We start from the raw sequence: 12,772 nt of genomic DNA, 5'->3' as shown, positions 1-12,772 counted from the left end.
AACAATTATTTCTCTAGTTACGCAAATATTGAAATAATTGTTTACTTCCATGCAGTCGTGCTTTAATTACTTAAATCCTGGTATAATCTATAAATTTGTTTTTCTATGATAACTTTTTGAAGACCTCAATATCAGATATAAACTTCACTCGACATATAATTAATTTAATTGGACAAAATTGTTAATTTTAGGTTTAACGGGATAACAAAAATTGTAGATGTTTTATCAGGCACGTCTGGCGGATCTATTAATTAGTTGCCGCTTTGAGATGAACATAAATGTTTAATGCGGTTTTATATATATATATATTAAGTGTTATGTACTTCGTGTAGTCATAAAATTTATTCTAGGTACTTGAAAGGCTATTTAGTCGAGACAGTCGTGCAATTTGTCCGTATTTCCGCCGATAAAAGAACTCCCAAATGCAAATAAAATAATTCTTTGGCATACTTACTTTGAGCAAAGTTCCACTTTACGAGCAGTAAGCCTATTACAAGCTGGAGGATTAATTTCATTTTACAAACAACATGGAATTGTGCACTACGTATCAGAGGATATTTAAGCACTCAGCACTAACACACACAGGCCTGATTGCAGTCTCGCTGGTCGCTGGTAATAAATCAGATATTATGGCAAAGGTCGCACAGGGTCCAAAAACGAGATAAATAAATAAGAGGTTCAATAGGTCAGATGCTCTAATGGTAATGGGTATTATCATTAAAATGTATGTACCTCTTATCTATTGTACATCCAAATATATGTACATATTTTCATTGAATGGTTAGAGGCTTATCCACAGGGTGATGAGAATTGAAACGAAATTACCCACGTAATTATTTCCGTTTTAAATCCATGATAAACTAATGCCTACTCGTTCGGACGTTGCCATAAAGGTTGTTTGTTTAAGGTTTTAGTTACTCTTTGTTTGGATATTGGGAATAAATAAATACCGATGTAATAAATAAAATTTTATTTTGGTTTTCACTGAATAGATAATTTTACATTTGTAGGAAATATATTTGTGTTATATAATATCTTTAATGATTGATTTGTTGCCATCGATGAGATGAGAATAAAATTATTATATGATCAATAAACCACGTAACATCCTAAATGAGGGTACATAACCAGCTCTGTAATTTACAAAAATTTCAACAATTCAAATATATCTCTACTATACAAATAATAGTTTATAGTGGAACATTATTTAAATCTACAGTTTGATTTACAGAGTCGAAAGAAATCGTAATGTTTTTAAATTTTAGTGTAATAATCGTGTTATATTTTCCGAATAAAGTCAAAAAGTTATTATCCTATGAATATTCAGATAATACATTAAAAATTATTTTATTTATAATATACACAACTTCTATCTTTAAAACTCAGTTTCTATGTACAAATATCTCACATATACAGGGTAAATATAGTAAAAAGTCATCATTTATTTATTTATTTAATTATCTCAGTGCTTCTGTTAATAGCCTGAATTAACTTATGTAAATTTTATGCTGAATTGCCTATTTTTTTACAGTTTTTGTCACACGTCTTGTCATAGTAGGCGTTGTAATTTAATTCTGCAAATTTCTCCATTTGGCGGTACATTTTTCAAACTACTACAACCTTATTATTACGGGAGAGGGAGTAATTTAAGGTACATTGTATACATACATACATAAGTTTTGCGATAAACTGTCTCTTCATATTATAATAATTGAATTTGCTTCAATTAAAAAAAAATATGAAAACGTGGCATCACGGCTGTCCGGGATTTTGCATTCCTTTTCAGCTGTGGGTTATTAATACCCACCGAGTGCGGAATATTTTCATATTTTTTTGAGTGGAAGTTTTCGAAATCCTGTACAGACTGGAAAAGTTTTACATTAAGCGAGTCTGTTCTCCGCACGTATTTTTTTGTAAAGTATTTTTTTTTCATTTGTTTCATTTAGTTTTTCTGGGACACGGTATATACAGGGTGACGCAGCTGTACGCGATTAAATTTCTCATGAAGCAAAAACCTATGTGTTCTTTCAGTTATAACCAATGTTGAAAATCAGTATACATACATCTAGCGTCAGCCTGTATAATATTTATTTACAGATCGATATAATCTATAACGGTATATTAAAAAAAAAAACAAGTTATACTTCTATAGAAAATATCTATGCATGTCTATAACTCGTAGAAGACGGTTATTCGAATAGCTACCTGTTCGACCAAACCCTCAGGTATAGGTTACTAAAATAACACATGGTATAAATATATGACATGGTGATTAAACCTAAAATATTTAGTGAGCTGTTAGACAAGGCAGCTGATCCAGTTTGCATAGCTGCGGGTCTTTCGCCTGGAAATAAAGGGAATAGATCAGAATTTCATAGGAATAAAGTCGATCCAGTTACCATTTAACACATGCACTCTGACACTTGCGACATCTGCATTGGAAGGACTACAGGAATATTTTCCGGAATCAGATATATCAGCGTGCTGAATTAAAAGAAAGCTGGTCGTCACGTCACCTTTTTCGGTTATGACGCTTACACCACCGCGATTCGAATCGTAGCTTATGACCTGGAAATCAAAACTAATATACGGGGTGTTTCACGACGAACTGTACATGTGTAGTGGCAGAGGGGTCAAATTAGTTCCCACAAACGGTTTAAAAAACTGCTAATACCCAGACCCAGATTCTGCATCACTCTGCTACTACGGTATGTACACACCCTCACTGAGGGAAATCCACCAATAAGAGAGTTTAAAAACTAAGTTAATAATTGAATCTAGCGAAGTGCACATAATGGCAAATAATTAATTTATTAGTATCTAAAAAGTCACTTATCAAAAATCATAGAAAAGAACCAACTTTTCTCGAATATCTAGTTTGTGACATCCGAACTACTTTTTTCGCGAAAGGGTCTCATTTGACCTACCCTATACATCGAAAATAATTTAATGCGATTAATTCCCGTACAAAACGTGTCTTTCTGCAGGCACCGCAGCCGTGTACGAATTTTGGGGACACAATAACACTTTCTGAATACCAAAATTCTAGTTCTTGCTGCTGATTGTAATAGTAATAAATTATACGCGAATTACAATATAGTACTTACGTCATCGTGATGATACCAAAAGATGTAAGCCGGCGGCTCTGGACTGTATCTTATAGAGCAAGTTAGATTAATTGTACTTCCCTTGTCTACGTGGAGATCGGGACCTCCAAGAATTTGTGCTGTGGGTACTAAAAATAATATGGAGATTAATGGTGGTGAAATATTTGCAGCAGATGGGCGTAATGAGTCATTTTATTAAAAAAAAATATCCACGAAGTTGATCGATTGAAAATGGTTTATTGAACATGTTGTATTTGTTAAAAACATCTTTTGTTTCGCAGCACAGGGTGATCCGCTTAAGACTGCCCAATTTTGTTAAATTATAAGATTCTTTTAGTTTTCTTGTAACTGTCGCGTTGATCACCACATTACATTTCTTTATTTTTTTTTGAATAGCCTGGTTCTAGGTCAACCTTATTTAGATAAAATAACTGATTACTTTAAATTTTTTTAAAGTTAAAAAAAAGTTTTTACGACGGAATTTGAAAAAATCTATTAATACGTGTTTCTAAAGGTCAAAGGAAGACTTTGTATACATATGACCTCCACTCAAATTTACACCCTGTATAAAAATACGATTTCGGACTCGCTGAAAGCGCGGGTTGCGTTAGACTGAACAGAATTACAGATTTTTTCGTAATTTAACCGACTTTCCGTTTCCGAAATTTGCTTTGTGAACGTCCTTAAATGAATCACCCTGTGTATTAAGAGCAATTAATATAAATCAATCAATTTTAATTAGTAGGCGCTGAAGCATGTACGGGCAATTCAATATACAGTTTATTAGTATGCAAGCGCAGATATATTCCAGTTCAGTGTATTAGTTCGTACAGAAATATATTCATAACTTGGAACCTGCATTAGGGTGTTGGTTTTTCGTCGGAGGACAAATACAGTTACATTTATCGTTGCCCTCGTCTCTAGAAGGTTCATCTGCCGCTATCGCGTCTGTAAATAATTAAAAACGTCCTTCACAAGGCCCTGTACACAGACAAAATGTATTTGTATCTTTTGATGAAAAATCGATGTTTGGCATGATATTTTTATACGTACCGACAACGGTAAGGCTGACGAAATAACTGCGCACAGGTTGGGTGCTAATTTGGCACTCGTATATTCCTGCGTCTCTCTTTTGAGCCCACTTTATTTGAAGTATCCATTCATCTGTTTCGGAATGATGAGTGGCTTGGAAACGCTGATCGCTAGTGTAAGTGTAGCTTCCAACCGTCAGAATATGTATATCCCGGTGCCGTATCCAGGACACCTAGGATGCATGAAACATCCAATTACAAATGTTATTAAAACGAGCTAGCGACAGCTGAAAATCACTGTTGCCCGCGAATTTCGACGTTTTTTTTCAATGTTTCAGCTCTTTGAGAAAAAAATTGTTAATTAAAAAGTAATAGCAAGAGATTTAATAACTAAACTGTTTTCATACGCTATCAATAACTCGTTACATTCAAACTTAGGTATCATTAGACCTGCACAATCATTATCGTTATCCCCGTAGCGTGTACGAACATCTAAAAGATTCAATACTTTTTACCTCTCTGGTCTGCGGAGAGTGGCTATTAAAAGGTCCATGATCACGTAAGCTTTGTACGATTCCAACAAAAGTTTCATTTGGGTTCTTTTTACCCCCGAGACCACCGTCTACATAAAACTTTCAACAGATACACGTAACTTCCACAGAGATTGTAATGTTAAATAAAGTCTAAGAATATTTATTTCGAAAAGGTTTCGAATTTAACGAATAAACAAAAAATCGTGAACTCACAGTCTTGTTTCCCAAGTTGCGTACTCTGCAGCCTAAATAGGCTGATTTTCCAACAAGAGCAGTGACGTTGCGTGGCGTCATCGTGTCGAAATAAGGTTCGAAACGACTTTGGAAGTTGGCGGACCCTACAGGAGGAAGAGTTTCGCTTTCTGGAAGTGCATTCATTCCATTAGCCGAACTCGCCATACCGCCCTTTACAATAAGCAAACCTGTAATAAAGTATTTTTAGATCCAGCGGCACAACTACTCGGGAATTGTGAGAGATCGAAAGACGGGCTAAATCTTAATAGGGATATCGCTCGTTTCGCAAGGGATAGGGATAAATGCTATATAAATATAAATTAATGGTTCTAAGGTTAGCAGTTAACTTCTGATGCCTATATATCTCGTACCTATTATAAATGTAAACCAGAGTTCCTCATTAGTTGATAAATGGAGAACATGCGGAGCAGTAAATAATTCTAATCTGTCACGGTATTATCCGAAGGTTCGAGGGCTTAATACAAATACATCTGAATTGTTTCATTCAATACGGGGGATCAGATCCAATTTAACATTCACATACGTATATACGGAACCTTGATTAACTTTCCAGCGTTCAGGGGTGAGCAAATTTTAAAAACAGGAACAATAAAAGAGGTGGACGAGTTTTATTGGGAGTAATTCAAACTTGAACGTCTCTATACTCCCGAGTAATATTTTTAACAATGTCCCTGGTCTTTCAAACTACCTAAATTTCATTTAAATGTACTTAATAACCCTTATTCTGGATGTTAATAATTACATTTTGGATATAATTCTTCGCTGTGAAGTTGTGAAATTTTAAACTTATTATTAGCTGGAGATCTAATTATCCAGCGCTTGATATTGAAACTTCATTTAAGTCTGAGCTTAATTAAGTCTAATCTGCCTCTTAATGAAAATTAATTTTACTATTATCGTAATATCCTAATAATCTACCCGTTATTGCAAGTGTTAAACATTTTACCGATCTTTTGAATGTTTGAGTTTTTATTAGGTATGTCTATAGTAGTGGTTGTTGCTAGTATTTTTTTATTTGAATTAATTCTATTATATCACCTTCGTAATTATTGTGTCGTAAATAATTATTTACTTTCTCAGTTTGAGATATTTCTGACTACGCAAAACTAAATTAATAAAATCAACCATTTGACTGACTTTTTGGCGCAAAGGTTTAATTTTTGCATATTTTGGTCTCTAAAAGAAATACCCAATCAAATAAAAAGAATAATTGAAAATGCCACAAATTAATAATAATTATAGACTACAAAAAAGGATAAAAATAATATTGTAATTTTGTTGTAACTGTACAGTTTATGAACTAAAACTACACTGGGAGATATTTGAAAATTATATTTATTTACACGTTTCTTTATAAATTAATCCTTGAAGGATGAGATTTTAAAAATTAGATACACCAATTGTTTTGTGGTGTAAGTAATACCACATATACTGTTTTTATATTATTCCGAACAAATTCTACGATTTCTAACTGTCTTGAATATATCATCAAAAGGAGATTTTAATATTTTTTCGTTTTATTGAAACAACGCCCCTTTTTCACAACAACTGCCGTATGTTAAAACATGCGATTGAAAAATAGTAGGAGTCGTAGCTGTTATTTTATATGCATAGCTGTACGTAAATAGACAGACAAATGAAAATAACAATAAGAAACAGTTCTTATTTATCTAAATAATAAATTAATTAATTGAAATAAATAAAAACATTTTTTTACCTGTGTTACTGAAAAGCACTGTAATGGTCATAAATCCAGATAATGATTGATACCACATTGTTGTTTACCTTTCCTGGTGTAATACAAAAATATCACATACGATTACCGTCACTATTTAACAAATAGTACAAATTAGTTCTTAGCAGAAGCACTAATTTATTTTTACCACGCCTAATTTAGTAGAACACTACAATTTCAAGTGACAAATGTTGATTCTAGTTATATTTTTCGGTACATTATTAGAATCCAATACTTTTAACCATTAAATTCGGTACACATGCATGTATTATACATCGTAAGCATTTTACGTGGATTTCATAAGGATATAACATATTTATAACTTAACATCAAAGCCTCTACGGACGTGAGAAACACAGAGCAGCGTCAAATGAGTATTTTCGTGATACTAGGCGTCGCGACGCTTCTCTCGCTTGCACATGTTCACCGTTGCTCCCTCTACCGAACCGAACTTTCACCAATCTTTGTGTGCCGTATCGACTTTAGTGCAAATTTAATGTTTACCTTCATTACTTTTCCGTTACTTTCTTTAATTTATCACGTGGATATACCGAATGCTTTCTTTTTTTTTTGTATAAAATGGCGAATGCGCCGGGTTTAACACTGCGGTTAATTTTTCGTATATATTTGGACTTAAGAACGTATTGATTGAATATATTTTTAAATACACTACAGTTGTTTTTTTGTACCGAGGAACTCTATTAATAAACAAATTTTATATTCAAAATGCCCGGTGTTTATTTGATTTCATCCGTTTACCCAATAGTGGGCGTTGCTTTCAGAAAATCAGAGATATACTTGAAGGTCATATTAAGCTAACACTTCTCTTCTTCTTCTACTGCAGTAGCCACAAGTGGTTCATATTCAACTGCCCTAGAAAACGGTAGTTCTAATTTACAGTTTTTGTATTTGTACCAAAAATATTACTTTTGGACTATGCAAAATATACTCGTCATTCGTCACGTCACGTCACAATCCGGTGTAAACACAATTGATATTGATTCATAAATGTGATTTATTAGTTACAATAGTACAATATTATATTATTTTGTAACTAGCGCTGATGTCATTTTTCACGTCGTCGTATCAGTATATGATTTTTCTCGCATTGACGCAAGTGATACCTATGATGCGACTTTCTAAACAAGTTTCGTGAGTTTTATGATAAACAAGTTTTCGTGGTGAAATTATTTTCTGTGATAATATTAATTAACTATTTAAATAATTGTGTTTTTAACAGATTTACTTTTTGATCTAATATGGAAACTGAAGGAATCAGTAATAAAATAAATCCAGATTTAATTAAAGAACGCCAAAAATGTACTTTTAACACTGTTGAGTTGACATACTTGTTAGATGGTGGTGAGGAGAAGACCAAAGAAAGGAAGAGCAGAGGTAAAAAACGTAGTGACACTCGACAATTTTATTTCTTTAACACTGCTTTACAGAATTTTTTTTCCTGGAAGATCCCGAGTTACGCTCAAAAATTCCCTTGGAATATTTAAGTCACAAAGAGAAATATGAGGAATCGGTACGGATTGCTTGTAAAATTTTTCAAAAGGTTCAGCAGCTCCAAAGTGAGGGAAAAGGGGGAATGGATAATTTTAGGTCAGTTCTAATGCCCATTATTTTATTTAAAACAACTTACCACTTAAGTAATAAGCAGTTTATATTTATGTACAGGGGTTTGACCTTTGTACATCTTTTGACCTATGGATTTTGCAATTAAATTGAGTTGACTAAATTAACAAAACCAGTTTGAGTAAACTACTTCATTAATTATCAGCAATTCAGATAAGAAAAATTGCTATGATATACTTGACTTTTGGCTGGACTTTATATTTATATATCTATTTATAAAAAAAAGTGATATGAACTTTTTCCCTACATATGTAAGAAATTTACTCACTTTTATTTATTTGATTGCTAAAATTACTAAATATGATTTTTTACTGGGAAAATTTATTGAATTAATTTATAGAGAGATTCTTGGTGGTCAGTTGGGATCGGCTCTGCTCAAAGATGGCAACCCGTTAACGTTACACTATGTGATGTTCATACCAACTTTGATGGGCCAAGGAAACATCGAGCAGCAAGCTGAGTGGATCCAAAAAGCATGGAACTGTGACATTATAGGCACATATGCACAAGTATGTCACTTTTCTCGGTCATTTATTAAAAAATCATGTTTCGAATTATTTTAGACAGAATTAGGACACGGAACATTTATTAGAGGACTGGAAACCACTTCCACGTATGATCCAAAGACAGAAGAGTTCGTTTTAGACAGCCCGACTTTAACATCGTACAAATGGTGGCCAGGGGGGCGTAAGTTAAATAATAATATTTTATGATTCTTTTATTTTCTATGATTTTCCTTCATAGTCGGCCAATCAGCCAATTACGCTATTGTCGTCGCACAGCTTTATACCCAAGGCAAATGCCATGGGATCCACCCGTTCATAGTTCAATTAAGAGACGAGAAAACGCATAAACCGCTGCCCGGGATCAAAATAGGTGAAATAGGCTGCAAAATGGGAATGAACTGTACAAACAACGGGTATCTAGGGTTCGAGAATGTGAGAATTCCCAGAACAAACATGCTCATGAAAAATAACAAAGTTTTACCTGTAATTAAAAATTTCTACTCAATATTACTGCAATGTTTCTGTTATTTTTACGTTTTAGGATGGTACGTACGTACAATCACCTAGTAGCAAACTAACGTATGGTACGATGATATTCGTACGAGTAGTTTTAGTGCAGGATGCTGCAACGTATTTAAAAAAAGCCGCTATTATTGCTACAAGATACAGTGCTATCCGGCACCAGTCACAAATAAATCCGAAGTAAGTTGGTTTTCGAAAATGAAAGCTCGCTTTTAATGTAATTATTCTATTTAACAGTGAACCCGAGGTACAAATATTAGATTTTGTCACTCAGCAGTATAAACTACTCCCTTATATTTCTATGTGCTTCGCTTTCCAATACACCGCAAATTGGTTATGGGATATCTACAACAACGTCACCGGAGAACTAGAAAGTGGACAATTGAACAATTTGCCAGAAGTGAGTGTAGTATAAATATCGAGCCTTTAATTTAATTTTATTTTGTTTATACTTCAGCTCCACGCAGCGTCTTGTGTCTTGAAAGCCGTGAGCAGTGCTGACGCAGCACAAGGCGTAGAAACGCTTCGCTTGGCTTGCGGCGGTCACGGTTACATGACATCTTCAAACCTGCCAAGGACATATGGACTGGTCACGGCAATGTGCACTTATGAAGGTGAAAATACTGTGCTGCTGTTGCAGACCGCTAGATTTTTAATTAAAACCTGGCAAAATAAAACTAATATTGGTAAATTGCCAACTGTAAAGTATTTAGAAACGTCCCTTCACAGAAAAATTCCATTTGAAAAATCCGCGAAGTGGATCATATCGGCTTTGCAGCAGACAGCGGCAGGGTAAGTTAATTCCAAATAAGTATTCAGTGTTTTTCTAACGTGTTATTTTTCAGGAAAATCAACCTAGCCAATCAGCATATAAATGAGCGTGTCAAAAAAGGACAATCGCAAGAAGACGCTTGGAACAACACTTCCATTGAATTGGCAGCTGCAGCAGAACTACACGGTAGAATGTTTATAGTTGAAACTTACTACAATACTGTTAATAATTTAAAGAAGCAGACCTCGCGAGAATTGGGCATAGTTCTTCAGCAACTTTTAGAGCTTTATGCTGTTTATACAATCCTCAGATCAACAGGAGATGTTTTAAGGGTATGTACAAATTACCTTAAAGGACACTTTTAATTATTCCGTTTTATAGTTTACAGATGCACTTGGTAGAGACATGGAAGCACTCCAATTGTGGCTTGAAGAGTTATTAGCAGCGATACGTCCGAACGCAGTTGCATTAGTTGACAGCTTTGATATACGTGACGAGGTCTTATCGTCAGCTTTAGGGGCTTACGATGGAAACGTTTACGAGAGGTTGTATGAAGAGGCACAGAAAAGTCCTTTAAATCAAGAGCCAGTGAACAAGTCCTTCCACATGTACCTCAAACCTTTCATGCAGTCTAATCTTTAGGTCGTTTTCGGAGGAAACGGGGACCAAATTTATTCGTCTAGTTCTAGTTAATCGTGTGCAAATTTTAATATTGTTATGTTTTATATGTATGTTGAACAATGTTTTGTATAATGAAGTAGATGGTCGTAGATTGATCAAGAAATTATTTTTTTTTACTTTTTTTTCCATATAAACTGATTATCTTGTTCTAACAGTATATTTGAGTTCATTGCAAAAGTGTAATAAAAGTATTGTCTTTAATCCCTCCGTATATTGTATTTTTTTAAATAAAATATGTCCAATGTTTTTTTTTGTTTTTTTCTCAATTTCGAGGAAGAGGCATGAAGTGAAAATATTCAAAGGAGGAGGGCTGAAAAAAATTTTTATTAATACCTATTAGCAATACTGAATCGTTTCCACCCTAAACGGACCAACCCCTCACCCTTCTTTCCTCCTCCACCCCCTTAAATGAGACGACACACATTTACATTGAATAAAACGAAAATGAGAAAATCAATAATTATACATTCATGTTTGTGCATATTTGATTAGCCACCTTGAATTTCGTGATTCTGGATTATGATCTTTTTTAAAGATTCCTCTAAGCGATGGTTTCCCAGCATTTAAGGGGGTTGGTCCGTTTAGGGTGGAAACGATTCAGTAATGCTATTAAATTAATTTTTTCAGATTTTTCCAGCCAAAAACCGGCCTTAGGGGCCCTCCTCCTTTAGTGGAATGGTTTCGTGAGAACTTAAAAAAAAAAAAATTGGAATGCTTTGGCTGCAAGGGGATAAGTGGGGAAAATAATTAAAAATAAAAATAAAAATTTGGAATACACGTTTAATAGAGTAAAAAAATATCACTAAACAATACACTTTATATAAAAAGCTTTAATTCACGATCACATTACCGAAAATATAATATCAAGCTGCTGAAAAATACCATAATAAAATCAGTTCGAGAAGTAAAAATAGAATTTAAAAACGAAAACCGCATTAACAAACTGTATTTTTTATCTAACAATTTGTATTATTAAATTTGAAAATTGAGACATCGATATTTTAATTATAAAAATTTATAAAGGCTCATTTATTACGTGTCTACGCGTTCGTTAAAATATGGCTACTTTAAGTGGCGTGGTTACAATAAAAATAGATGTAATAGGTATATCTACTATTCTATCGATATAGGCACGTTTTAAATGAGCTGATACTACATATATAAGATTTGTAAAAATTGTTTACAATAAAAAAATTATACCTAACACAATCTAATAATGTATTTATCGATGAATGTACGCTTAAATATAAACACTTTTATAAATCCGTTATAATAATCTATATGCACAATTCATATTATATTTACAAAAAAATAGATAAGATACAAGTATGCATTATTTCATATTAAACATAATTAAAATAGTAACGTACAAATCACTGGACGTGAAGACGATTCCACATTAAATAAAGTTCCGGCACAGATCACTATTTCTCATATACACGACTGACAAATGTCAAAATACTTAACGGACTTTTCCCTACCAAAAATCGCCAAAAATAAATTAATTAATAAATTAAGGTAAGTAGCCCAGACCGTACAACCTTAAACTAATCATTTAACGAGAAAATCTCCCATTATTGCCCACATCAGTTTTCACAAAATATAACTCCTTTCTTTAATATGCCAAAGGGCTCCAAAATATAATAATAAAATATTTAATAAAGATGTGTCACGGACATGTCGTGAAAAGTGGACATGTTCTGAGGACACTTTTTAAAATTGAAAAGTTGTATGCGCATGCGCCGAATTATTTGTTGCATTCATAATTCCCGCAGAAAATTTTTGGTGGTACATGTTGGTACATGTAAAATTAAAGATATTAATTTTCCATTTTCTTGTAATTTTGTTGGTAATTGTTTAACTGAAACTGACATTTTAAAAATATAACCTCTTTTATATGTCCATATTTTATTATTTTTTGTCAAAGTTGACGATTAGTAAATAGTAATCAGTTGATTCTTAATTTAATATTTAATACTCAAATAGTTT

General features: G+C 33.3%; 2 protein-coding genes across 3 annotated transcripts; one reads left to right on the top strand and one right to left on the bottom strand.

Moving 5' to 3' along the window:
• Positions 1 to 990: 990 nt before the first annotated feature.
• Positions 991 to 7,030, bottom strand: LOC108907368 (zwei Ig domain protein zig-8-like). 2 transcript variants are annotated; one of them, XM_018711019.1, is made up of 7 exons: positions 6,644 to 7,030; positions 4,885 to 5,093; positions 4,161 to 4,371; positions 3,963 to 4,055; positions 3,108 to 3,235; positions 2,400 to 2,568; positions 991 to 2,344 (listed from the first exon to the last, which is right to left on the bottom strand). In XM_018711019.1, exons 1-7 carry the CDS (start codon positions 6,699 to 6,701, stop codon positions 2,202 to 2,204), a joined length of 1,011 nt encoding a protein of 336 aa, XP_018566535.1. In that variant the 5' UTR covers positions 6,702 to 7,030; the 3' UTR covers positions 991 to 2,201. The 2 variants fall into 2 exon arrangements, with proteins under 2 accessions (XP_018566535.1, XP_018566536.1); XM_018711020.1 differs by lacking the exon at positions 3,963 to 4,055.
• A 692-nt stretch (positions 7,031 to 7,722) lies between these two features.
• LOC108907500 (probable peroxisomal acyl-coenzyme A oxidase 1) lies at positions 7,723 to 11,030 on the top strand. The gene is made up of 10 exons (XM_018711227.2): positions 7,723 to 8,056; positions 8,110 to 8,269; positions 8,643 to 8,811; positions 8,866 to 8,989; positions 9,047 to 9,291; positions 9,350 to 9,510; positions 9,568 to 9,730; positions 9,788 to 10,122; positions 10,176 to 10,434; positions 10,484 to 11,030. The coding sequence occupies exons 1-10, from the start codon at positions 7,921 to 7,923 to the stop codon at positions 10,742 to 10,744; spliced, it is 2,013 nt and encodes a 670-aa protein (XP_018566743.1). The 5' UTR covers positions 7,723 to 7,920; the 3' UTR covers positions 10,745 to 11,030.
• The last annotated feature ends 1,742 nt before the right edge of the window (positions 11,031 to 12,772 follow it).

The sequence above is a fragment of the Anoplophora glabripennis genome, unplaced genomic scaffold, assembly GCF_000390285.2.
Source record: "Anoplophora glabripennis isolate ALB-LARVAE unplaced genomic scaffold, Agla_2.0 scaffold5, whole genome shotgun sequence".
Taxonomy (NCBI): Eukaryota; Metazoa; Arthropoda; class Insecta; order Coleoptera; family Cerambycidae; genus Anoplophora; species Anoplophora glabripennis.
The sequence above is the reverse complement of the archived record's forward strand: the minus strand, read 5'-3'. Positions and strand labels throughout refer to the sequence as shown.